At 42.9% G+C, this 18,678-nt stretch overlaps 1 protein-coding gene and 1 long non-coding RNA gene across 3 annotated transcripts; both read right to left on the bottom strand.

Moving 5' to 3' along the window:
- Window positions 1-316: 316 nt before the first annotated feature.
- Window positions 317-3,552, bottom strand: LOC141072865 (uncharacterized). Of its 2 annotated transcripts, XM_073560074.1 has the most exons (3): window positions 1,858-3,552; window positions 673-741; window positions 317-454 (listed from the first exon to the last, which is right to left on the bottom strand). In XM_073560074.1, the coding sequence occupies exon 1, from the start codon at window positions 3,265-3,267 to the stop codon at window positions 1,915-1,917; it is 1,353 nt and encodes a 450-aa protein (XP_073416175.1). In that variant the 5' UTR covers window positions 3,268-3,552; the 3' UTR covers window positions 317-454; window positions 673-741; window positions 1,858-1,914. The 2 variants fall into 2 exon arrangements, with proteins under 2 accessions (XP_073416175.1, XP_073416174.1); XM_073560073.1 differs by having other exon boundaries at window positions 317-741.
- A 1,534-nt stretch (window positions 3,553-5,086) lies between these two features.
- LOC141072864 (uncharacterized) lies at window positions 5,087-8,974 on the bottom strand. Its single transcript, XR_012226883.1, has 2 exons — window positions 7,852-8,974; window positions 5,087-5,511 (listed from the first exon to the last, which is right to left on the bottom strand). It is a non-coding gene; the product is annotated as an uncharacterized lncRNA (long non-coding RNA).
- Between the last annotated feature and the right edge of the window lie 9,704 nt (window positions 8,975-18,678).

The following is an 18,678-nucleotide window of genomic DNA, read 5'->3' as shown; positions in this document are numbered from 1 at the left end:
GCATGCTCAGCTAAGTGTTCTTTTGCTATTGTTCACAATTGATCTGGTTTTGTCTATTTCAGTTTTGTGTGGTCAGCCAGCTCCGACTGGGGCTGTGCTGAATCTCCATCCATATGTTACTGCTTGTGCCAGTTTGTTTTAGTCCCTTATTAGATTGGTATATTCTGAAAGCAGAGCAAAAAGAGGCCAGAGTGCTGATATAGTGGGCGAAACCAGGAGGTTAGCGTGCACTCAAGTCCAATAGCGAGGTGCAGGTGTAACAGACCTGTAGGTCCTATTACCAATAATAATATAATTCACCGCACACTCAGAGGGGTTTCTTTATGCAAATAAGTGCTTATTTTTATTATATACAAAACATGTGGGAGCCAAACAAGTATATATAGCACGAAGTAGAAGCGATATAATTTAATACGACGTTTCGGCTCAATCCGAGCCTTTATCACTTTTATCGCTGTAAATAAAGAGAAATACATCAGAAAATGAGAAAATAAACACAAGAGAATTACAACACCATACAAAAAAACAAAAATAATCCCAATAAACAACAATAGTAAAACAATATATACAGAGCATATACAAATATACAATATGGTACATGTAGAACACTCAAGTAAAGAAGGTTCAGTGAACCAACTCCATCTTAGGTACAATAGGAGAAAAGGTGATTACCTGAATTGAAATTCGGATCTTTGAATAAGGAAGAACAGAACTCCCAAGAGAATAGCCCAAGAAAGATGGCTGAAAGGAATTGTCAAAATCGTAGTTTAGTAGATTCACATGTGTAGACACCATGATGTCTCTATAAGGTCATAAAGCAGGCCATCTACACAAGGGGAATACAATGTTTTGCTGTTATATAAAGGTGGATGTGTTCCTTATGACACATAATATAGTGTTCAGGATGTCCGTAATACCGCAATATACTGTGCACGGAGCAGGCATAGTTGTATGTAGTTTTCAAATGGTATATACATGCTATACGATATGACTGTTGGTTACATAGGTGTCCCTAGATAGTATCATATATCTCAGTGTACTTTGCATGAAAAGGTTGCTGTAACTAAATAGTATGTGCTGGTGTGCACACTCTCAGATGATAGTCAATTAAAAAAGCGTCCCTGAAAAGTGCCACTAAAGATGGCCATGTATACAGTACCTGGTGCAGTGGTGCTAGATAGCGGCGCTCCCACGCCTAGCTGCAGTGGCGTCATGCTAGTACAATCAGGGTGAAGTGGTATTTAAATAGGGACCGGGTGGTAGCGTCAGACCGGAAGTGAACCTCTGAACCGGAAGTGACGTCGCGCTGTCCCAATAGGAGCACTGCGCATGTCTAAGGACTATACTATTAAGCTGTACACATACAGCGGTTGCCCTGGTGATAGGGAAAATAGCGATTTTTTCCTCCTATCAGAAGGAAAGCGGTATAATGTTGTCATGATGTATGGATTACATAGGATACAGACTAGGTAAATGTACTAATGATCAAGAACAGATAATTAGTAAAAATTGCATAATTATGGTTAGGACATCTGGACAAATAGTGAATCCTAAAAAAGAAAAAGAAAACCGTAGAAAAATAGGGAAAACAAATAAAAATAAAAATAATAGTAAAAAAGTAAAAAATGTAAAGTAAAAATAAAAATAAAAATAAAAAGAGGTAGATGGAAAATAATGAAAATCAGCAAAACATTGTTAACTCATGTACAATACCTTATGTATGGACATGTAGACATAAGTGTATCAATATATATATATATATATACACAAAAAAATTACATATATATACATATATATACATATACAGGGGCAAACATCTCAATCTAAGACAGAGTCCAGTGGGCGGAGCAAACTCACCTAGGGTTAAAGTGTACTAACGAGTCTGCAAAAATAACAGAAAAAGGTTGTTAGTCATTATATAAGCCAGTCTATTTCTCTATTCAGCCCTCTAGGGGTCAGAGTATCAAGCTTATATATCCAGTATGTTTCCCTCTCTCTTAATAATTTGATATGGTCACCACCCCTCCTCGGACGGGGTACATGCTCAATTACCTGGTATTTCAACTGTGCAACTGAGTGTCGGTATTTAGTAAAGTGCTCAGGCAGGGGTAACCAGTTTTTTTGACATCTAATCGTTGACTTATGGCTGGCAATACGGTCTTTGACGTGTTGGGTTGTTTCCCCTACATAGAGGAGGCCACATGGGCATTTCACCAAATAAACCACGAAGTTTGAATCGCACGTATAATAGCCACGTATCGGAAAAGACTTGCCTGTCCTAGGGTGAGTGATATTGTCTGACCTGATCACATTCGAACAGGCTGCACAGTTGAGGCAGGGAAATGTGCCACAACGGCGAGGGGCGAGTAACCTCTGGGTAGTAGTAGAAACTTTACTGCCTATGTCAGCCCTTACCACCTTGTCACGGACATTGGTGGGACGTTTAGTACAGATCAATACAGGGGCCTCAAAAGAACCGATGTCCGGGTAAGCTTTATAAAGGAGAGGCCAGTGTTTCTTAATAATAGAGTAAACTTTAGGCATCAGCGGATGAAAAGTGTGAACAAAGGGGATCCTTTCTCTAGGATATCTTGTAGGTGGAGGGGAAGGGGGTGTTAGTACCCGTTGTTTTTCGATCTCCAGCAATTTGGATGGATACCGTCTGTCCCTAAATTTCCTAGCCATTGTGTCGAGCCTCTCATTGCGGACATCCTGATCCGATACAATACGTGCTACCCTGTTGAACTGTGAACGTGGTAGACTGTTCTTAGTGGCTCTTGGGTGACAACTCGAGTAATGTAAAAGACTGTTACTATCGGTAGGTTTACAATATAGGTCCGTTGAGAGAGTACCCTCACTATCCTGTAAAACTCTCGTGTCCAAAAAAGGAACTGATTCCATACTGAAATGTAGCGTGAATTGTAGTTCTGGATAAATGGAGTTGAGATACAGATGGAAATCCTGTAAGGATGATATCGTACCTGTCCAGACAAAGAAGATATCATCGATATAGCGATGATATTCTATAGCATATTGTGAAAAAAGATTATTGGAGAAAACATGATTAATCTCGAACAGGTTCATGTAGGCATTAGCGTAAGCCGGCGCTATGTTCGCGCCCATTGCAGTCCCGCACCTCTGTACATAGTAGGTGTCCTCATATAGAAAGTAGTTTTCATGCAATACTAGTTTAAGTAGGGCTATACAGAATTCCATGGAGTCTGTGGACAGGTCTGAAGAATTAAGCAAGAATCTTGCGGCTTCCATTCCTTTATCGTGGGTGATCGATGTGTATAGGCTATTGACATCTAGGGTGGTAAGGATACTGCCTGGTGGTACATTACCCAATTTTTGAATGACTTCCAAGAAATGCCCTGTGTCCAAGAGGAAAGACCTTGTCTGTTTGACTAGAGGTGTGAATATTTTCTCAAGGAAAATGGATAATGGAGATAGAACTGAATCCGTAGAAGCTACAATCGGTCTGCCTGGTGGATTTTGTAAGGACTTATGTATCTTAGGTAGAATATAAAAAACCGGTGTAATCGGATGAGGGTTAATCAGAAAATTGGCAGTTTTTTGGTCAATTGTATGACTGTCCAGATAAGTTTTGGTCAGTTCCTTGATTTTGTGAGTAATGGTGGAAACCGGATCCCTAGGGATAATCCTATAGGTATTAGTGTCAGATAACTGCCTATTCACTTCCTTATTATAATCAGTGTAGTTCATAACCACTAAAGCACCGCCTTTATCAGCCGGTTTGATTACGATGTTCTTGTTATTGTGAATAGAATTGAGAGCTTGTTTTTCAGTAAGTGACAGATTAGAGTGAGTTTTGAAGAGACCGAGTTGTGCCTGATGAGAGAGTAGTTTGACCTCACGGTCCACCAGCGAAATGAATGTCTCCGCCGCATGGTATGTGCTAGGAGGACAGAATTTACTCGGGTTGCGAAGACCAAGTGCAGAAATAGACAATTTAGGAACCTGAATATCGCAAGATAATGTTGTCCCCTCACCCATAGGGTTAGGAGACAAGCCAAAATGGGTCTTAAGTCTAATAGTTCGATAAAATCGCTTGAGGTCTTTTTCGAGTTGGAACGAGTTCCACATGGGAGTGGGACAAAAAGAAAGTCCCTTCTGTAGCACGGAGAGTTCTGACGGGGAAAGGAGATAGTCTGAAATGTTGATCACCAGTTCCGATGCTATATCTGTTGTCTCACCTGTGAGCGGGTTGCCATCCTTTCTCCTGCCTCGCCTGGTGGGTCTGTGGTACGCTGGTTCCCCCTGCGGCTTCTTCCTAAAAAACGTTGTCTGCCAGAGTTTGTGGAGGAGTCGCTTCCGGAACTGAAGGACCCATTTCTTCGTTGGTAATAAGGTCTGCGCCAGGGACCCGTAGTAGCGGACGTATCGTTCCATTTGTATACTCTGTTCATAGAATAGTCGTCTGAATCACGCTGAAATTTCTGCCTCTTACGTTCCTGTAGAGACTTTAGATGTTCGGACAGGGCTTTCTCGGTTTTGGTTTTGAGAGATGTCCACTCCGTTGAGGAGATAGAGGTGGAGAGTTGCGCTTCAATGGCCTGTATATTTTGTTTAGTTTCCACTATGGCCCTCTGCAGATATTCCACCGTCAATATAATAATGTCTAATGAACATTTATTAAGTATCTTTTTATACTTTTCACAATACTCTGAATTGTCAGAGAAGAGAGTAGGGCGGAGATTACTCCTAAGCCCCCTTGGAATCTTATTCTGTCTGTGGTACTCTGCCAGTGTAGTACAATGTAAATCATACGAGATCAATCTACGTTTTGCTTTTTCATAGTCACGGGTCCTAAGCTCTTGGACTGGAGTTCTCAAAAACTCGTTGGAGCTAGTAACTTGAGCCAAAATATTGGTGCTCGTAGCCAAATCATATGCAAATGTGTCCGTAGACATATGGAGATAGGGGAGTGACTGGTGCAAACGCCAATATAGCAAACGTAACCAGGAGGTTAGCGTGCACTCAAGTCCAATAGCGAGGTGCAGGTGTAACAGACCTGTAGGTCCTATTACCAATAATAATATAATTCACCGCACACTCAGAGGGGTTTCTTTATGCAAATAAGTGCTTATTTTTATTATATACAAAACATGTGGGAGCCAAACAAGTATATATAGCACGAAGTAGAAGCGATATAATTTAATACGACGTTTCGGCTCAATCCGAGCCTTTATCACTTTTATCGCTGTAAATAAAGAGAAATACATCAGAAAATGAGAAAATAAACACAAGAGAATTACAACACCATACAAAAAAACAAAAATAATCCCAATAAACAACAATAGTAAAACAATATATACAGAGCATATACAAATATACAATATGGTACATGTAGAACACTCAAGTAAAGAAGGTTCAGTGAACCAACTCCATCTTAGGTACAATAGGAGAAAAGGTGATTACCTGAATTGAAATTCGGATCTTTGAATAAGGAAGAACAGAACTCCCAAGAGAATAGCCCAAGAAAGATGGCTGAAAGGAATTGTCAAAATCGTAGTTTAGTAGATTCACATGTGTAGACACCATGATGTCTCTATAAGGTCATAAAGCAGGCCATCTACACAAGGGGAATACAATGTTTTGCTGTTATATAAAGGTGGATGTGTTCCTTATGACACATAATATAGTGTTCAGGATGTCCGTAATACCGCAATATACTGTGCACGGAGCAGGCATAGTTGTATGTACTTTTCAAATGGTATATACATGCTATACGATATGATTGTTGGTTACATAGGTGTCCCTAGATAGTATCATATATCTCAGTGTACTTTGCATGAAAAGGTTGCTGTAACTAAATAGTATGTGCTGGTGTGCACACTCTCAGATGATAGTCAATTAAATAAAGCGTCCCTGAAAAGTGCCACTAAAGATGGCCATGTATACAGTACCTGGTGCAGTGGTGCTAGATAGCGGCGCTCCCACGCCTAGCTGCAGTGGCGTCATGCTAGTACAATCAGGGTGAAGTGGTATTTAAATAGGGACCGGGTGGTAGCGTCAGACCGGAAGTGAACCTCTGAACCGGAAGTGACGTCGCGCTGTCCCAATAGGAGCACTGCGCATGTCTAAGGACTATACTATTAAGCTGTACACATACAGCGGTTGCCCTGGTGATAGGGAAAATAGCGATTTTTTCCTCCTATCAGAAGGAAAGCGGTATAATGTTGTCATGATGTATGGATTACATAGGATACAGACTAGGTAAATGTACTAATGATCAAGAACAGATAATTAGTAAAAATTGCATAATTATGGTTAGGACATCTGGACAAATAGTGAATCCTAAAAAAGAAAAAGAAAACCGTAGAAAAATAGGGAAAACAAATAAAAATAAAAATAATAGTAAAAAAGTAAAAAATGTAAAGTAAAAATAAAAATAAAAATAAAAAGAGGTAGATGGAAAATAATGAAAATCAGCAAAACATTGTTAACTCATGTACAATACCTTATGTATGGACATGTAGACATAAGTGTATCAATATATACACTCACTGGCCACTTTATTAGGTACACCATGCTAGAAACGGGTTGGACCCCCTTTTGCCTTCAGAACTGCCTCAATTCTTCGTGGCAGAGATTCAACAAGGTGCTGAAAGCATTCCTCAGAGATTTTGGACCATATTGACATGATGGCATCACACAGTTGGCGCAGATTTGTCGGCTGCACATCCCTGATGCGAATCTCCCGTTCCACCACATCCCAAAGATGCTCTATTGGATTGAGATCTGGTGACTGAGGAGGCCATTTGAGTACAGTGAACTCATTGTCATGTTCAAGAAACCAATCTGAGATGATTCGAGCTTTATGACATGGCGCATTATCCTGCTGAAAGTAGCCATCAGATGTTGGGTACATTGTGGTCATAAAGGGATGGACATGGTCAGCAACAATACTCAGGTAGGCTGTGGCGTTGCAACGATGCTCAATTGGTACCAAGGGGCCCAAAGAGTGCCCAGAAAAAATTCCCCACACCATGACACCACCACCACCAGCCTGAACCGTTGATACAAGGCAGGATGGATCCATGCTTTCATGTTGTTTACGCCAAATTCTGACCCTACCATCCGAATGTCGCAGCAGAAATCGAGACTCATCAGACCAGGCAACGTTTTTCCAATCTTCTACTGTCCAATTTCGATGAGCTTGTGCAAATTGTAGCCTCAGTTTCCTGTTCTTAGCTGAGAGGAGTGGTACCCAGTGTGGTCTTCTGCTGCTGTAGCCCATCTGCCTCAAAGTTCGACGCACTGTGCGTTCAGAGATGCTCTTCTGCCTACCTTGGTTGTAACGGGTGGCAATTTGAGTCACTGTTGCCTTTCTATCAGCTCGAACCAGTATGCCCATTCTCCTCTGACCTCTGGCATCAACAAGGCATTTCCAGCCACAGAACTGCCGCTCACTGGATTTTTTTTCTTTTTCGGACCATTCTCTGTAAACCCTAGAGATGGTTGTGCGTGAAAATCCCAGTAGATCAGCAGTTTCTGAAATACTCAGACCAGCCCTTCTGGCACCAACAATCTTGCCACGTTCAAAGGCACTCAAATCACCTTTCTTCCCCATACTGATGCTCGGTTTGAACTGCAGGAGATTGTCTTGACCATGTCTACATGCCTAAATGCACTGAGTTGCTGCCATGTGATTGGCTGATTAGAAATTAAGTCTTAACACACAGTTGGACAGGTGTACCTAATAAAGTGGCCAGTGAGTGTATATATATATATACACAAAAAAATTACATATATATACATATATATACATATACAGGGGCAAACATCTCAATCTAAGACAGAGTCCAGTGGGCGGAGCAAACTCACCTAGGGTTAAAGTGTACTAACGAGTCTGCAAAAATAACAGAAAAAGGTTGTTAGTCATTATATAAGCCAGTCTATTTCTCTATTCAGCCCTCTAGGGGTCAGAGTATCAAGCTTATATATCCAGTATGTTTCCCTCTCTCTTAATAATTTGATATGGTCACCACCCCTCCTCGGACGGGGTACATGCTCAATTACCTGGTATTTCAACTGTGCAACTGAGTGTCGGTATTTAGTAAAGTGCTCAGGCAGGGGTAACCAGTTTTTTTGACATCTAATCGTTGACTTATGGCTGGCAATACGGTCTTTGACGTGTTGGGTTGTTTCCCCTACATAGAGGAGGCCACATGGGCATTTCACCAAATAAACCACGAAGTTTGAATCGCACGTATAATAGCCACGTATCGGAAAAGACTTGCCTGTCCTAGGGTGAGTGATATTGTCTGACCTGATCACATTCGAACAGGCTGCACAGTTGAGGCAGGGAAATGTGCCACAACGGCGAGGGGCAAGTAACCTCTGGGTAGTAGTAGAAACTTTACTGCCTATGTCAGCCCTTACCACCTTGTCACGGACATTGGTGGGACGTTTAGTACAGATCAATACAGGGGCCTCAAAAGAACCGATGTCCGGGTAAGCTTTATAAAGGAGAGGCCAGTGTTTCTTAATAATAGAGTAAACTTTAGGCATCAGCGGATGAAAAGTGTGAACAAAGGGGATCCTTTCTCTAGGATATCTTGTAGGTGGAGGGGAAGGGGGTGTTAGTACCCGTTGTTTTTCGATCTCCAGCAATTTGGATGGATACCGTCTGTCCCTAAATTTCCTAGCCATTGTGTCGAGCCTCTCATTGCGGACATCCTGATCCGATACAATACGTGCTACCCTGTTGAACTGTGAACGTGGTAGACTGTTCTTAGTGGCTCTTGGGTGACAACTCGAGTAATGTAAAAGACTGTTACTATCGGTAGGTTTACAATATAGGTCCGTTGAGAGAGTACCCTCACTATCCTGTAAAACTCTCGTGTCCAAAAAAGGAACTGATTCCATACTGAAATGTAGCGTGAATTGTAGTTCTGGATAAATGGAGTTGAGATACAGATGGAAATCCTGTAAGGATGATATCGTACCTGTCCAGACAAAGAAGATATCATCGATATAGCGATGATATTCTATAGCATATAGTGAAAAAAGATTATTGGAGAAAACATGATTAATCTCGAACAGGTTCATGTAGGCATTAGCGTAAGCCGGCGCTATGTTCGCGCCCATTGCAGTCCCGCACCTCTGTACATAGTAGGTGTCCTCATATAGAAAGTAGTTTTCATGCAATACTAGTTTAAGTAGGGCTATACAGAATTCCATGGAGTCTGTGGACAGGTCTGAAGAATTAAGCAAGAATCTTGCGGCTTCCATTCCTTTATCGTGGGTGATCGATGTGTATAGGCTATTGACATCTAGGGTGGTAAGGATACTGCCTGGTGGTACATTACCCAATTTTTGAATGACTTCCAAGAAATGCCCTGTGTCCAAGAGGAAAGACCTTGTCTGTTTGACTAGAGGTGTGAATATTTTCTCAAGGAAAATGGATAATGGAGATAGAACTGAATCCGTAGAAGCTACAATCGGTCTGCCTGGTGGATTTTGTAAGGACTTATGTATCTTAGGTAGAATATAAAAAACCGCTGTAATCGGATGAGGGTTAATCAGAAAATTGGCAGTTTTTTGGTCAATTGTATGACTGTCCAGATAAGTTTTGGTCAGTTCCTTGATTTTGTGAGTAATGGTGGAAACCGGATCCCTAGGGATAATCCTATAGGTATTAGTGTCAGATAACTGCCTATTCACTTCCTTATTATAATCAGTGTAGTTCATAACCACTAAAGCACCGCCTTTATCAGCCGGTTTGATTACGATGTTCTTGTTATTGTGAATAGAATTGAGAGCTTGTTTTTCAGTAAGTGACAGATTAGAGTGAGTTTTGAAGAGACCGAGTTGTGCCTGATGAGAGAGTAGTTTGACCTCACGGTCCACCAGCGAAATGAATGTCTCCGCCGCATGGTATGTGCTAGGAGGACAGAATTTACTCGGGTTGCGAAGACCAAGTGCAGAAATAGACAATTTAGGAACCTGAATATCGCAAGATAATGTTGTCCCCTCACCCATAGGGTTAGGAGACAAGCCAAAATGGGTCTTAAGTCTAATAGTTCGATAAAATCGCTTGAGGTCTTTTTCGAGTTGGAACGAGTTCCACATGGGAGTGGGACAAAAAGAAAGTCCCTTCTGTAGCACGGAGAGTTCTGACGGGGAAAGGAGATAGTCTGAAATGTTGATCACCAGTTCCGATGCTATATCTGTTGTCTCACCTGTGAGCGGGTTGCCATCCTTTCTCCTGCCTCGCCTGGTGGGTCTGTGGTACGCTGGTTCCCCCTGCGGCTTCTTCCTAAAAAACGTTGTCTGCCAGAGTTTGTGGAGGAGTCGCTTCCGGAACTGAAGGACCCATTTCTTCGTTGGTAATAAGGTCTGCGCCAGGGACCCGTAGTAGCGGACATATCGTTCCATTTGTATACTCTGTTCATAGAATAGTCGTCTGAATCACGCTGAAATTTCTGCCTCTTACGTTCCTGTAGAGACTTTAGATGTTCGGACAGGGCTTTCTCGGTTTTGGTTTTGAGAGATGTTCACTCCGTTGAGGAGATAGAGGTGGAGAGTTGCGCTTCAATGGCCTGTATATTTTGTTTAGTTTCCACTATGGCCCTCTGCAGATATTCCACCGTCAATATAATAATGTCTAATGAACATTTATTAAGTATCTTTTTATACTTTTCACAATACTCTGAATTGTCAGAGAAGAGAGTAGGGCGGAGATTACTCCTAAGCCCCCTTGGAATCTTATTCTGTCTGTGGTACTCTGCCAGTGTAGTACAATGTAAATCATACGAGATCAATCTACGTTTTGCTTTTTCATAGTCACGGGTCCTAAGCTCTTGGACTGGAGTTCTCAAAAACTCGTTGGAGCTAGTAACTTGAGCCAAAATATTGGTGCTCGTAGCCAAATCATATGCAAATGTGTCCGTAGACATATGGAGATAGGGGAGTGACTGGTGCAAACGCCAATATAGCAAACGTAACCAGGAGGTTAGCGTGCACTCAAGTCCAATAGCGAGGTGCAGGTGTAACAGACCTGTAGGTCCTATTACCAATAATAATATAATTCACCGCACACTCAGAGGGGCGCTCCCACGCCTAGCTGCAGTGGCGTCATGCTAGTACAATCAGGGTGAAGTGGTATTTAAATAGGGACCGGGTGGTAGCGTCAGACCGGAAGTGAACCTCTGAACCGGAAGTGACGTCGCGCTGTCCCAATAGGAGCACTGCGCATGTCTAAGAACTATACTATTAAGCTGTACACATACAGCGGTTGCCCTGGTGATAGGGAAAATAGCGATTTTTTCCTCCTATCAGAAGGAAAGCGGTATAATGTTGTCATGATGTATGGATTACATAGGATACAGATATAGATACAGTATATTTGTATATGCTCTGTATATATTGTTTTACTATTGTTGTTTATTGGGATTATTTTTGTTTTTTTGTATGGTGTTGTAATTCTCTTGTGTTTATTTTCTCATTTTCTGATGTATTTCTCTTTATTTACAGCGATAAAAGTGATAAAGGCTCGGATTGAGCCGAAACGTCGTATTAAATTATATCGCTTCTACTTCGTGCTATATATACTTGTTTGGCTCCCACATGTTTTGTATATAATAAAAATAAGCACTTATTTGCATAAAGAAACCCCTCTGAGTGTGCGGTGAATTATATTATTATTGATATAGTGGGCGAAGTCGTGCGACTTCAGTATTTTTCTATCAGACGTGTTGGACATTTTTTGCAGGGTTTTTTGGGGGTTGCAGACAGTGTCTTTCCTTTCCTGTCTAGTTAGTGTGGGCCCCATCGTTTGCTCAGTCTATTTTCCTACCTGCGTTTGTGTTTTCATCTTGTCTCACCGACAACATATGTTTGGGGGCTATCTATTCCTTTGGGGTCTGCTCCGGGGCAGTTTAGATTTCCTCTTTCTTGCTTTAGACTTATTTAGCTCTCCGGCTGTGTCGAGGCATCTAGGATCATCATAGGTATGCTCAACGGCTACTGCTAGTTGTGTGGATCAGGGGTCTGCAATCCGCTTAGTTACCAACCTCTCTGGCATTCTGTGGCTTAGCTTGGTCTTGCTCTCCTCCTCGGTGACCCAATCATAACAGGATCCGCCCTTTAAGGATAGGAAACCTACAGATAAAGAAGGCGGAAACTCTCTCCCGCATCAATTGTTTACAGAGCACTAGAATTCTAAGATGGCTGTTAGTGGAACCCCTCTATCAAACCTGGAACCTGAAGATTAAAGGAACTCTCTCTATGTTTTTCCATAAAGTTTGGTGGTTTTGAGTTTCTTACTTTGTAGTAATGTGGAGATTAAATTTTGGGAAAACTTTATCGCTCAGGAGAGCTCTCTCAAATTCATGGCTGTCATGTGCAAGTTTGTTACCTGAGGATGAAGAACCGATCCCTGTTAAACAAGGTTCGGAAGCTCCAGAAGTACCTAGGGGTCAGAGACTGACATCATCTTAAGCCTAGAAAACGACGTCCTTTTCGGCCAGAAGGGGGCTATTAAGATCACTTTTGCCCTGTCTTCCAGGATCTTCCCCAGAACCACCGGAATCAGGGCAGTCAGAGGAAAAGCGTAGGCTAGATGGTGGTCCCACGGAATCACGAAGGCATCTAACACTATGGGGTTCCTTTTAGTGTCTATTGAGCAGAATGCATCTACTTTCCTGTTCTGACTGTTGGCAAATAGATCTATGGTAGGACAACCCCACATTTCTGCGATCTGATCGAACACTGACTGACTCTCCCTGTCTCAGCTGGGTCCGACTCATGAAACCCACTCTGTGATTCTCTGTCCCTCTTATGTGGAGTGCATATAGAGACCCCAAGTTGCCTTCGGCTAACAAAAAAATTGACTTTTTTACTTCCATCAGAGGGGGGACCAGGTTCATCCCTGGTGATTTAAGTATGCTACCATTACCCAGTTGTCTGAGAATACTCTTACGTGGTGTCCCTGAAGCGTGTTTAAGAATTCTAAAAGGGTGGAACTTTACTGCCAATAGTTCCTTCATGCTAGAGGATTCTGATTTTAGGTCCTTTGTCTAGACCCCTTGAGCTATTTGGTCATTCAAGTGAGCTTGCATCTGTGGCCAGAACCTGAGAGCCTGAAATCACCCACAGAATACCCCGGGTTAAGTTGTCTATCCTCATCCACCATTCTAAAGAATGTGACGTTTTTGATGACAAGGTTGACAAGGTTAGCTGACCTTCTAAATGCCCTTTTAGAGGATTTTCAGCTGTTAAGATTTCCCACTACAAACCTCTGGTGTGTGTCTGAGTCCATTGAACGGCCGGGATACAGGCATGAGACCTAGGAGGGACATTGCTTTCTGCAAAGTCAAAGATTCAAAAGCCAGCCTACATTCGTCAAGGAATCCATGACTCTCTCTAGTTGGTTCTTGCAATGATGAAGGAAAATGCCCATTATCAGAAAATCATCCAGGTATGGGACAATTAGGATATCCTGTTCCCTCAAGTGTGCCATTACCTCTGCCTCTTGGTGAACACCCATGGAACTATGGCTAGACCAATTGGGAGGGCCGTGAACTGATAGTGCTTTACTACCCCTGGACTGCTACCCTGAGGCATTTCTGATAGTCTCTGTGGATGGGGACATGATAGTAGGCATCCTTTAGGTCCAGAACCATCATGAAACAGTCCGGAAACATATTTTTCATTTTAAAGCTCTGAACCTTCAATACCTTCTTCTGTTTCTTTAGTTTTATGATTGTCCTGAATGTTCCATCTGTTTTTTTTCCTCAGAAACAGAGTGGAGTATAATCCTTCTCATTTTCCTGGTAAGGTACCTCTTGAAGGACTGCTTTCCTTATCAGGCCTAGAACCTCCAGCTCTAAAGCTAGTTGCTCTTCATCTGAGGATCTCTCTCTCACTATGAAATTTGGTTAGGGAGATGAGTGGAATTTAAATTTTATTTTCCAATAATTTTTATTAAATTTGTAAAATTTTAACAGGAAAGGAAGGAAGGGAAGGGAAGGGTTTGGAATAGGATCAAAGAATTCCCCCCTGTAAAGACAGTGAGACCCCCAGGTGGGGGATAGACAGGCAGACATACAAAAAGGTACCATAGTTACATAGCAATAATAATACACTTAACACTGTACCAAAGTCCTTAGCAACCCTAGAAAGCTTTTTAGTATAGCCTAATACGTGTTACCTAAGAAAAGAAAATTGCTAATATTGAAAAAAAAAACTAATAGCTATAAATGCATGAAGGCCTGTCCCGTCCGGGACCACCCTAAGTGGCCATAGGACCGGTTGGAGGCAAAAATTGGTTCATTCAGTAGCTATAAAAGTGAAATAAGATTCCTTTAAGTTTACATAATATAAACAAAATTGGAATTACTAATCCAGTGAATTCTATATATATATTGTAAACACACATGGTTTCCCCTGAAGAAAAAAATTCCGAGTCTTACAATTTTCCATTATTTTCAATTAGGATGAAGATCAGATTTAGGTAAGTCAAGAAGTCCTTGAGAATCCGCAGAAGATGATATTCCAGCATTCTTTAAGAATTCATCGCCTTCATCCGGTGAAGAAATAACAATCATTTTTGATGCAAACTTAATCAGAAGATTAGAGTTCTGGGTCCAATTGTAGGAGATAGCGGCACGACGGAGTTCTCTTGTTATAGTGTAAAATGATTTCCTTTTGAGCAAAGTGTCTTTAGAGAGGTCTTTGAAGAAAGATATGTGACCATAGGGAGATGATAGGAACGTTGGCTCCTTCGAAATGTTTAATAGCGCGTTTTTGATCCAGTTGGGGTAGAATGAGACGATGACATCCCTGGCCACGCCAGATGGAAGAGAAGTGGATTTACGGATTCTAAAAGCTTTCTCAATCAAGTTTTTCTCTTCAATGTTTGGTATTATATGTTGGATCATTGAAGAAATGTAACTTTTTAAATGGAAGGTCTGAACTTTTTCAGGGATCCCTCTGATCTTGACATTGTTTCTCCTTCTAGAATCTTCATATGCGGCCAAGCTATTTCTAAAGGAATCCATGTCCTTTTAGATTTTTTCCACGGATTCCGTGACTGCAGATAAACTCTTAATTCCCCCAACACATAGAGACTCATATTTCGAATAAGGAGAATCAACTACACTGGAATCATAAGAAGGACTGACAGAAATCTCAGTAGGATTAGAATAAGACTCCTCTACGAACAATGATAGAGTCTTTTGGAAGAGCTTTTTTATAAAAGCCTCCGATGCTTTAGCCTGCTCAGAGTTTGTTGTTTTAGTTTTTAATTCAATCACTACTTCTCTATTATCTGTAATAGGATTTTTCCCCAATAATTCCACAGATTTTAACAAAGCTTTAAGCATTTTAGCCCTAAACCCCTCTGTGGGGTAATTATCTGAAGCAGGAATTTCATCAATGGTGTACTAGAGGTAATATGCTTTCCACTGTTATATGGCTTTTCAGGAACCAAATTAACCGTATCTATTTGGGTAGTACAGTTTTCTCCAAATTCAAAATCAGAGTAGTCATCCCTGACAATATCATCTGAAATAGAGCCCGAGGAGCTGCACCCCTCAGAATCTGTATCTGCAGACACAACACTTCCCCCAGATTTAGATGACCCCATATCCTCTATAAATTCCTTCGAGTTTACATCTTGCAAACCTTCCAGTGAGTTATAGGAGTTGTATGAATGGCTTGACAAGGCATCTGTGTTAATATTAGCTTTAAGAAATTCGAGATTACATCTTTCAACATTCTCCCTTTCCCATGTCCTGTTATCCTCCCCATTTATCACTGGGACAAACACTGGCGCATTGTATCTGAGTTTGCCGTTTACTGCTAACTTGGGTGAAGAAGTGCTAAATCTATGCCATGAAGAGGTTACATTGTGATCATGCTCAATTTTCTCCTCCAGCTCTGTTAAATCATATGTGTGAAAATTCTCCCCCAAGACACCACATCCTGCCCAGTTTGAAGAGTTTAATTTATTCCTCCACAGGTCAGCATCGTCTCCCCCACCAACTCTCCTTTGTTGGAGAGTGCCGCTTATCTTCCCCATCAGTGCTGCTTGTTTACAGCTTGTTCCTACTCTTGTCACCTCTAATGAATTCACCACCGCCTCTCCCGGGCTCCTGCCTGCTCCTGCTTCAGCTGATACCGACAGCGTCATGTCACCCAGGCTCTTGCCTGCTGCTGGCACCGCTGATGAATCCACCGCAGCGTCGGTCAACCTCCCAGCTGTTCCTGCACGCTGTGCTCTCTGGGAGACTCCATCTGACTCCCCCTCCTTGCTTCTCTTCTGCCCCGCCGCCGCTCTGGTCCTGTCGCTCCTTCCCTCACTGCTAGTAGGAGGCGATGACATCACCGCTTCTCCCCTCCGTCTGCTCACCGTGTTCCCGCAGGCTGAAGATGTCCCTGCAGGCTTCCCCGGCAATGTCACCTCCAAACTCTTCTGTACCGCCGACACAGCAGATCCGCCGGCTCTTCTCTCACCGCTGACAGCAGGCGATGACATCACCACATCTTCTGGGCTCCTGCCCGTTCCCGCTGCCGCTGAAGAGTCCACCGCTGCATCGCTTATCCTCTCAGCTGTTCCTGCTCCTGCACCTCTGCTGACAGGTGGCGATGACATCGCCGCTTCTCCCCTCGGTCTGCTCACTGCGCTCCTGCAGGTTGAAGATGTCCCGGCAAGGCTCCCCAGCATTACCGCTTCCATACTCCTCCTCTGCCCCACAGCCGCACCAGCACCACCGCTTCTCCTCCCACCGCTGATAACATGTGAAGATCTAGCCGCTTGTCTCCCTGGCTCACTTCTCATGCTCCGGCTGGTTATAGATATCCCGGCAGGCTTCCACATCCTTACTGCTTTAGTCTTTCCTCCATGGCTCTCAGCCGCCGCCATCTTTTTACAGTCTGAGAGCGGGGATGACTCAGCAGCTTCAGCCCGCTTGATCTCCGGCTCTGTAGAAAACATTTTTTCAACAGGGATTTTCTTAATCTTCATCTTTTTTGTTCCAAGCATGTTTGTAAAGGTCTTCTATAGCAGATAACTCCAGGAATCCACTTGTTTGTATCCTTAAAGTAGCTGTTTTAGGGGAATCTCAGGAGCTCTTGCCAAGCACGACTGCTCCTGGCCCCTGCAAACCACGCCTCCCTCCGGAATTTAAATTTTAGACCTAATTTTGTTAGGTCTAAGATCCAAGAGTTATTGGATATTCTTTCCCAGGCCGGGAGAAAGAGAGATAACCTTCCCCCACCTGGTGAAACTCCTCATTGGGATGGCTTCCTGTTGTCATTGGGGTAAGAGGCACTGGAGAGGACAGGGAAGCATGTTTTATTATCCCCTGCTTTATCCAGAATATCATAAGAATTCGCCCTCACAGGGAATGGAGCATAATCTTGACTTTGTTTGGAGGTCTCCTGGCCAACATTTAAGCCAGAGGGCTTTCTGGGCTTAAAAAACGCCGATCTGGCTGCCAGCCTGAAGAAGTCTGCCAATGCATCAGCCAAGAAAGCAGCTGCCCCTTTCATTACTGGGATGGAGTCTAGTATAGCGACCCTAGATGTTTTTTCTCTCAGCTGTGATTCCAGCTGGTCTAGCCAGACCATCAGTTATCTGGCCATACAAGTGGCAGCTAGCGCAGGTTTTAGTCTCCCCCCCCGACGGCCTCCCATGAACCCTTTAGGAAGGTATCTGCTTTTTTGTTCATGGGATCCTCCAATACCCCCATGTCCTCAAAGGGAAGGGAAAACTTTTTGGAAGCCTTAGCAATTGTCACGTCTAATTTTGGCACCTTATCCCAGAATGAACATGCCGGGTCATCAAACGGATACATCCTCTTTGGGGACAAATAGCCCTTTCTCTGTTTTTTTTTCCGCTCTTTCCTAATTAGGGATCTTCTCTTTTTGTTTGTTCTAGTCCTCCAAACATTATGTCCTGAACAGATCTTTTTCGAGGAGGGTCTGCCAGCCCTATGGTGGCCCTGACTGCTTTAACAAGGCTATCTCCTCTAAAGGGAAACTGCTACAACCGCCTCTGTCCCTGGATGAAGATGAAGATGTGTGAGTCCCCTGCTTCATCCTCTGAACTGCTAGACCCGACTCAGGGGACCTGTCCTGGACTTTCACTGTTTTTTCCCCTTATCCTGAAGGGACCTAAAGGTATCCTCTACCTGTGACTTTATCATAGACCTAAGCTCTGAGGAAAGCTTTGAGGTTTCTTCGCAGATTATTTGCTCTACACAAGAGGGTGGCAGAGTCTTTTTTCCCCACATAGTGGGTAACTTCTCCGTGCAAAGTGCACAGGTCCTGTGTTTGGTCTAATTATAAGGCGAACTTTAATGTAGATCACTTACCATTCTGATGGAAGAAGGGGTACTGGGTTAGGAGAGACCATTCTTATAGATTGGGTCTCTCTTTGGTTCAACGCCTCACTGGAGTCCTTGCTGCACTGGGACAATCTGCTAGAATGCCCATTCCCACTGTTACCATGCTCGTGATGATGGTAAGGGTCCTCTTGATGTCCCGTCTCCTTATCCCATTTTCCCTTTTGCTGTCGCTGCTGTGGCTGCAACAGCAGCTGTTGCTGTGGTGGTGACGGCGAATGCAGAGTCTGCACCTCCTGGTGCTCCTGCTTGCTCATGACTGAAGGAAACACTGCCAGAGCTCTATTAGAAGCGCTCT

Source organism: Dendrobates tinctorius, unplaced genomic scaffold, assembly GCF_039654945.1.
Source record: "Dendrobates tinctorius isolate UK_male_01 unplaced genomic scaffold, ASM3965494v1 ptg000292l, whole genome shotgun sequence".
In the NCBI taxonomy this organism is placed as follows: Eukaryota; Metazoa; Chordata; class Amphibia; order Anura; family Dendrobatidae; genus Dendrobates; species Dendrobates tinctorius.
The sequence above is the reverse complement of the archived record's forward strand: the minus strand, read 5'-3'. Positions and strand labels throughout refer to the sequence as shown.

Excerpts from the sequence above, each read along its gene's own strand:
- LOC141072865 (XM_073560073.1), bottom strand. The coding sequence starts at position 3,267 with ATGGAAGCCGCAAGATTCTTGCTTAATTCTTCAGACCTGTCCACAGAC.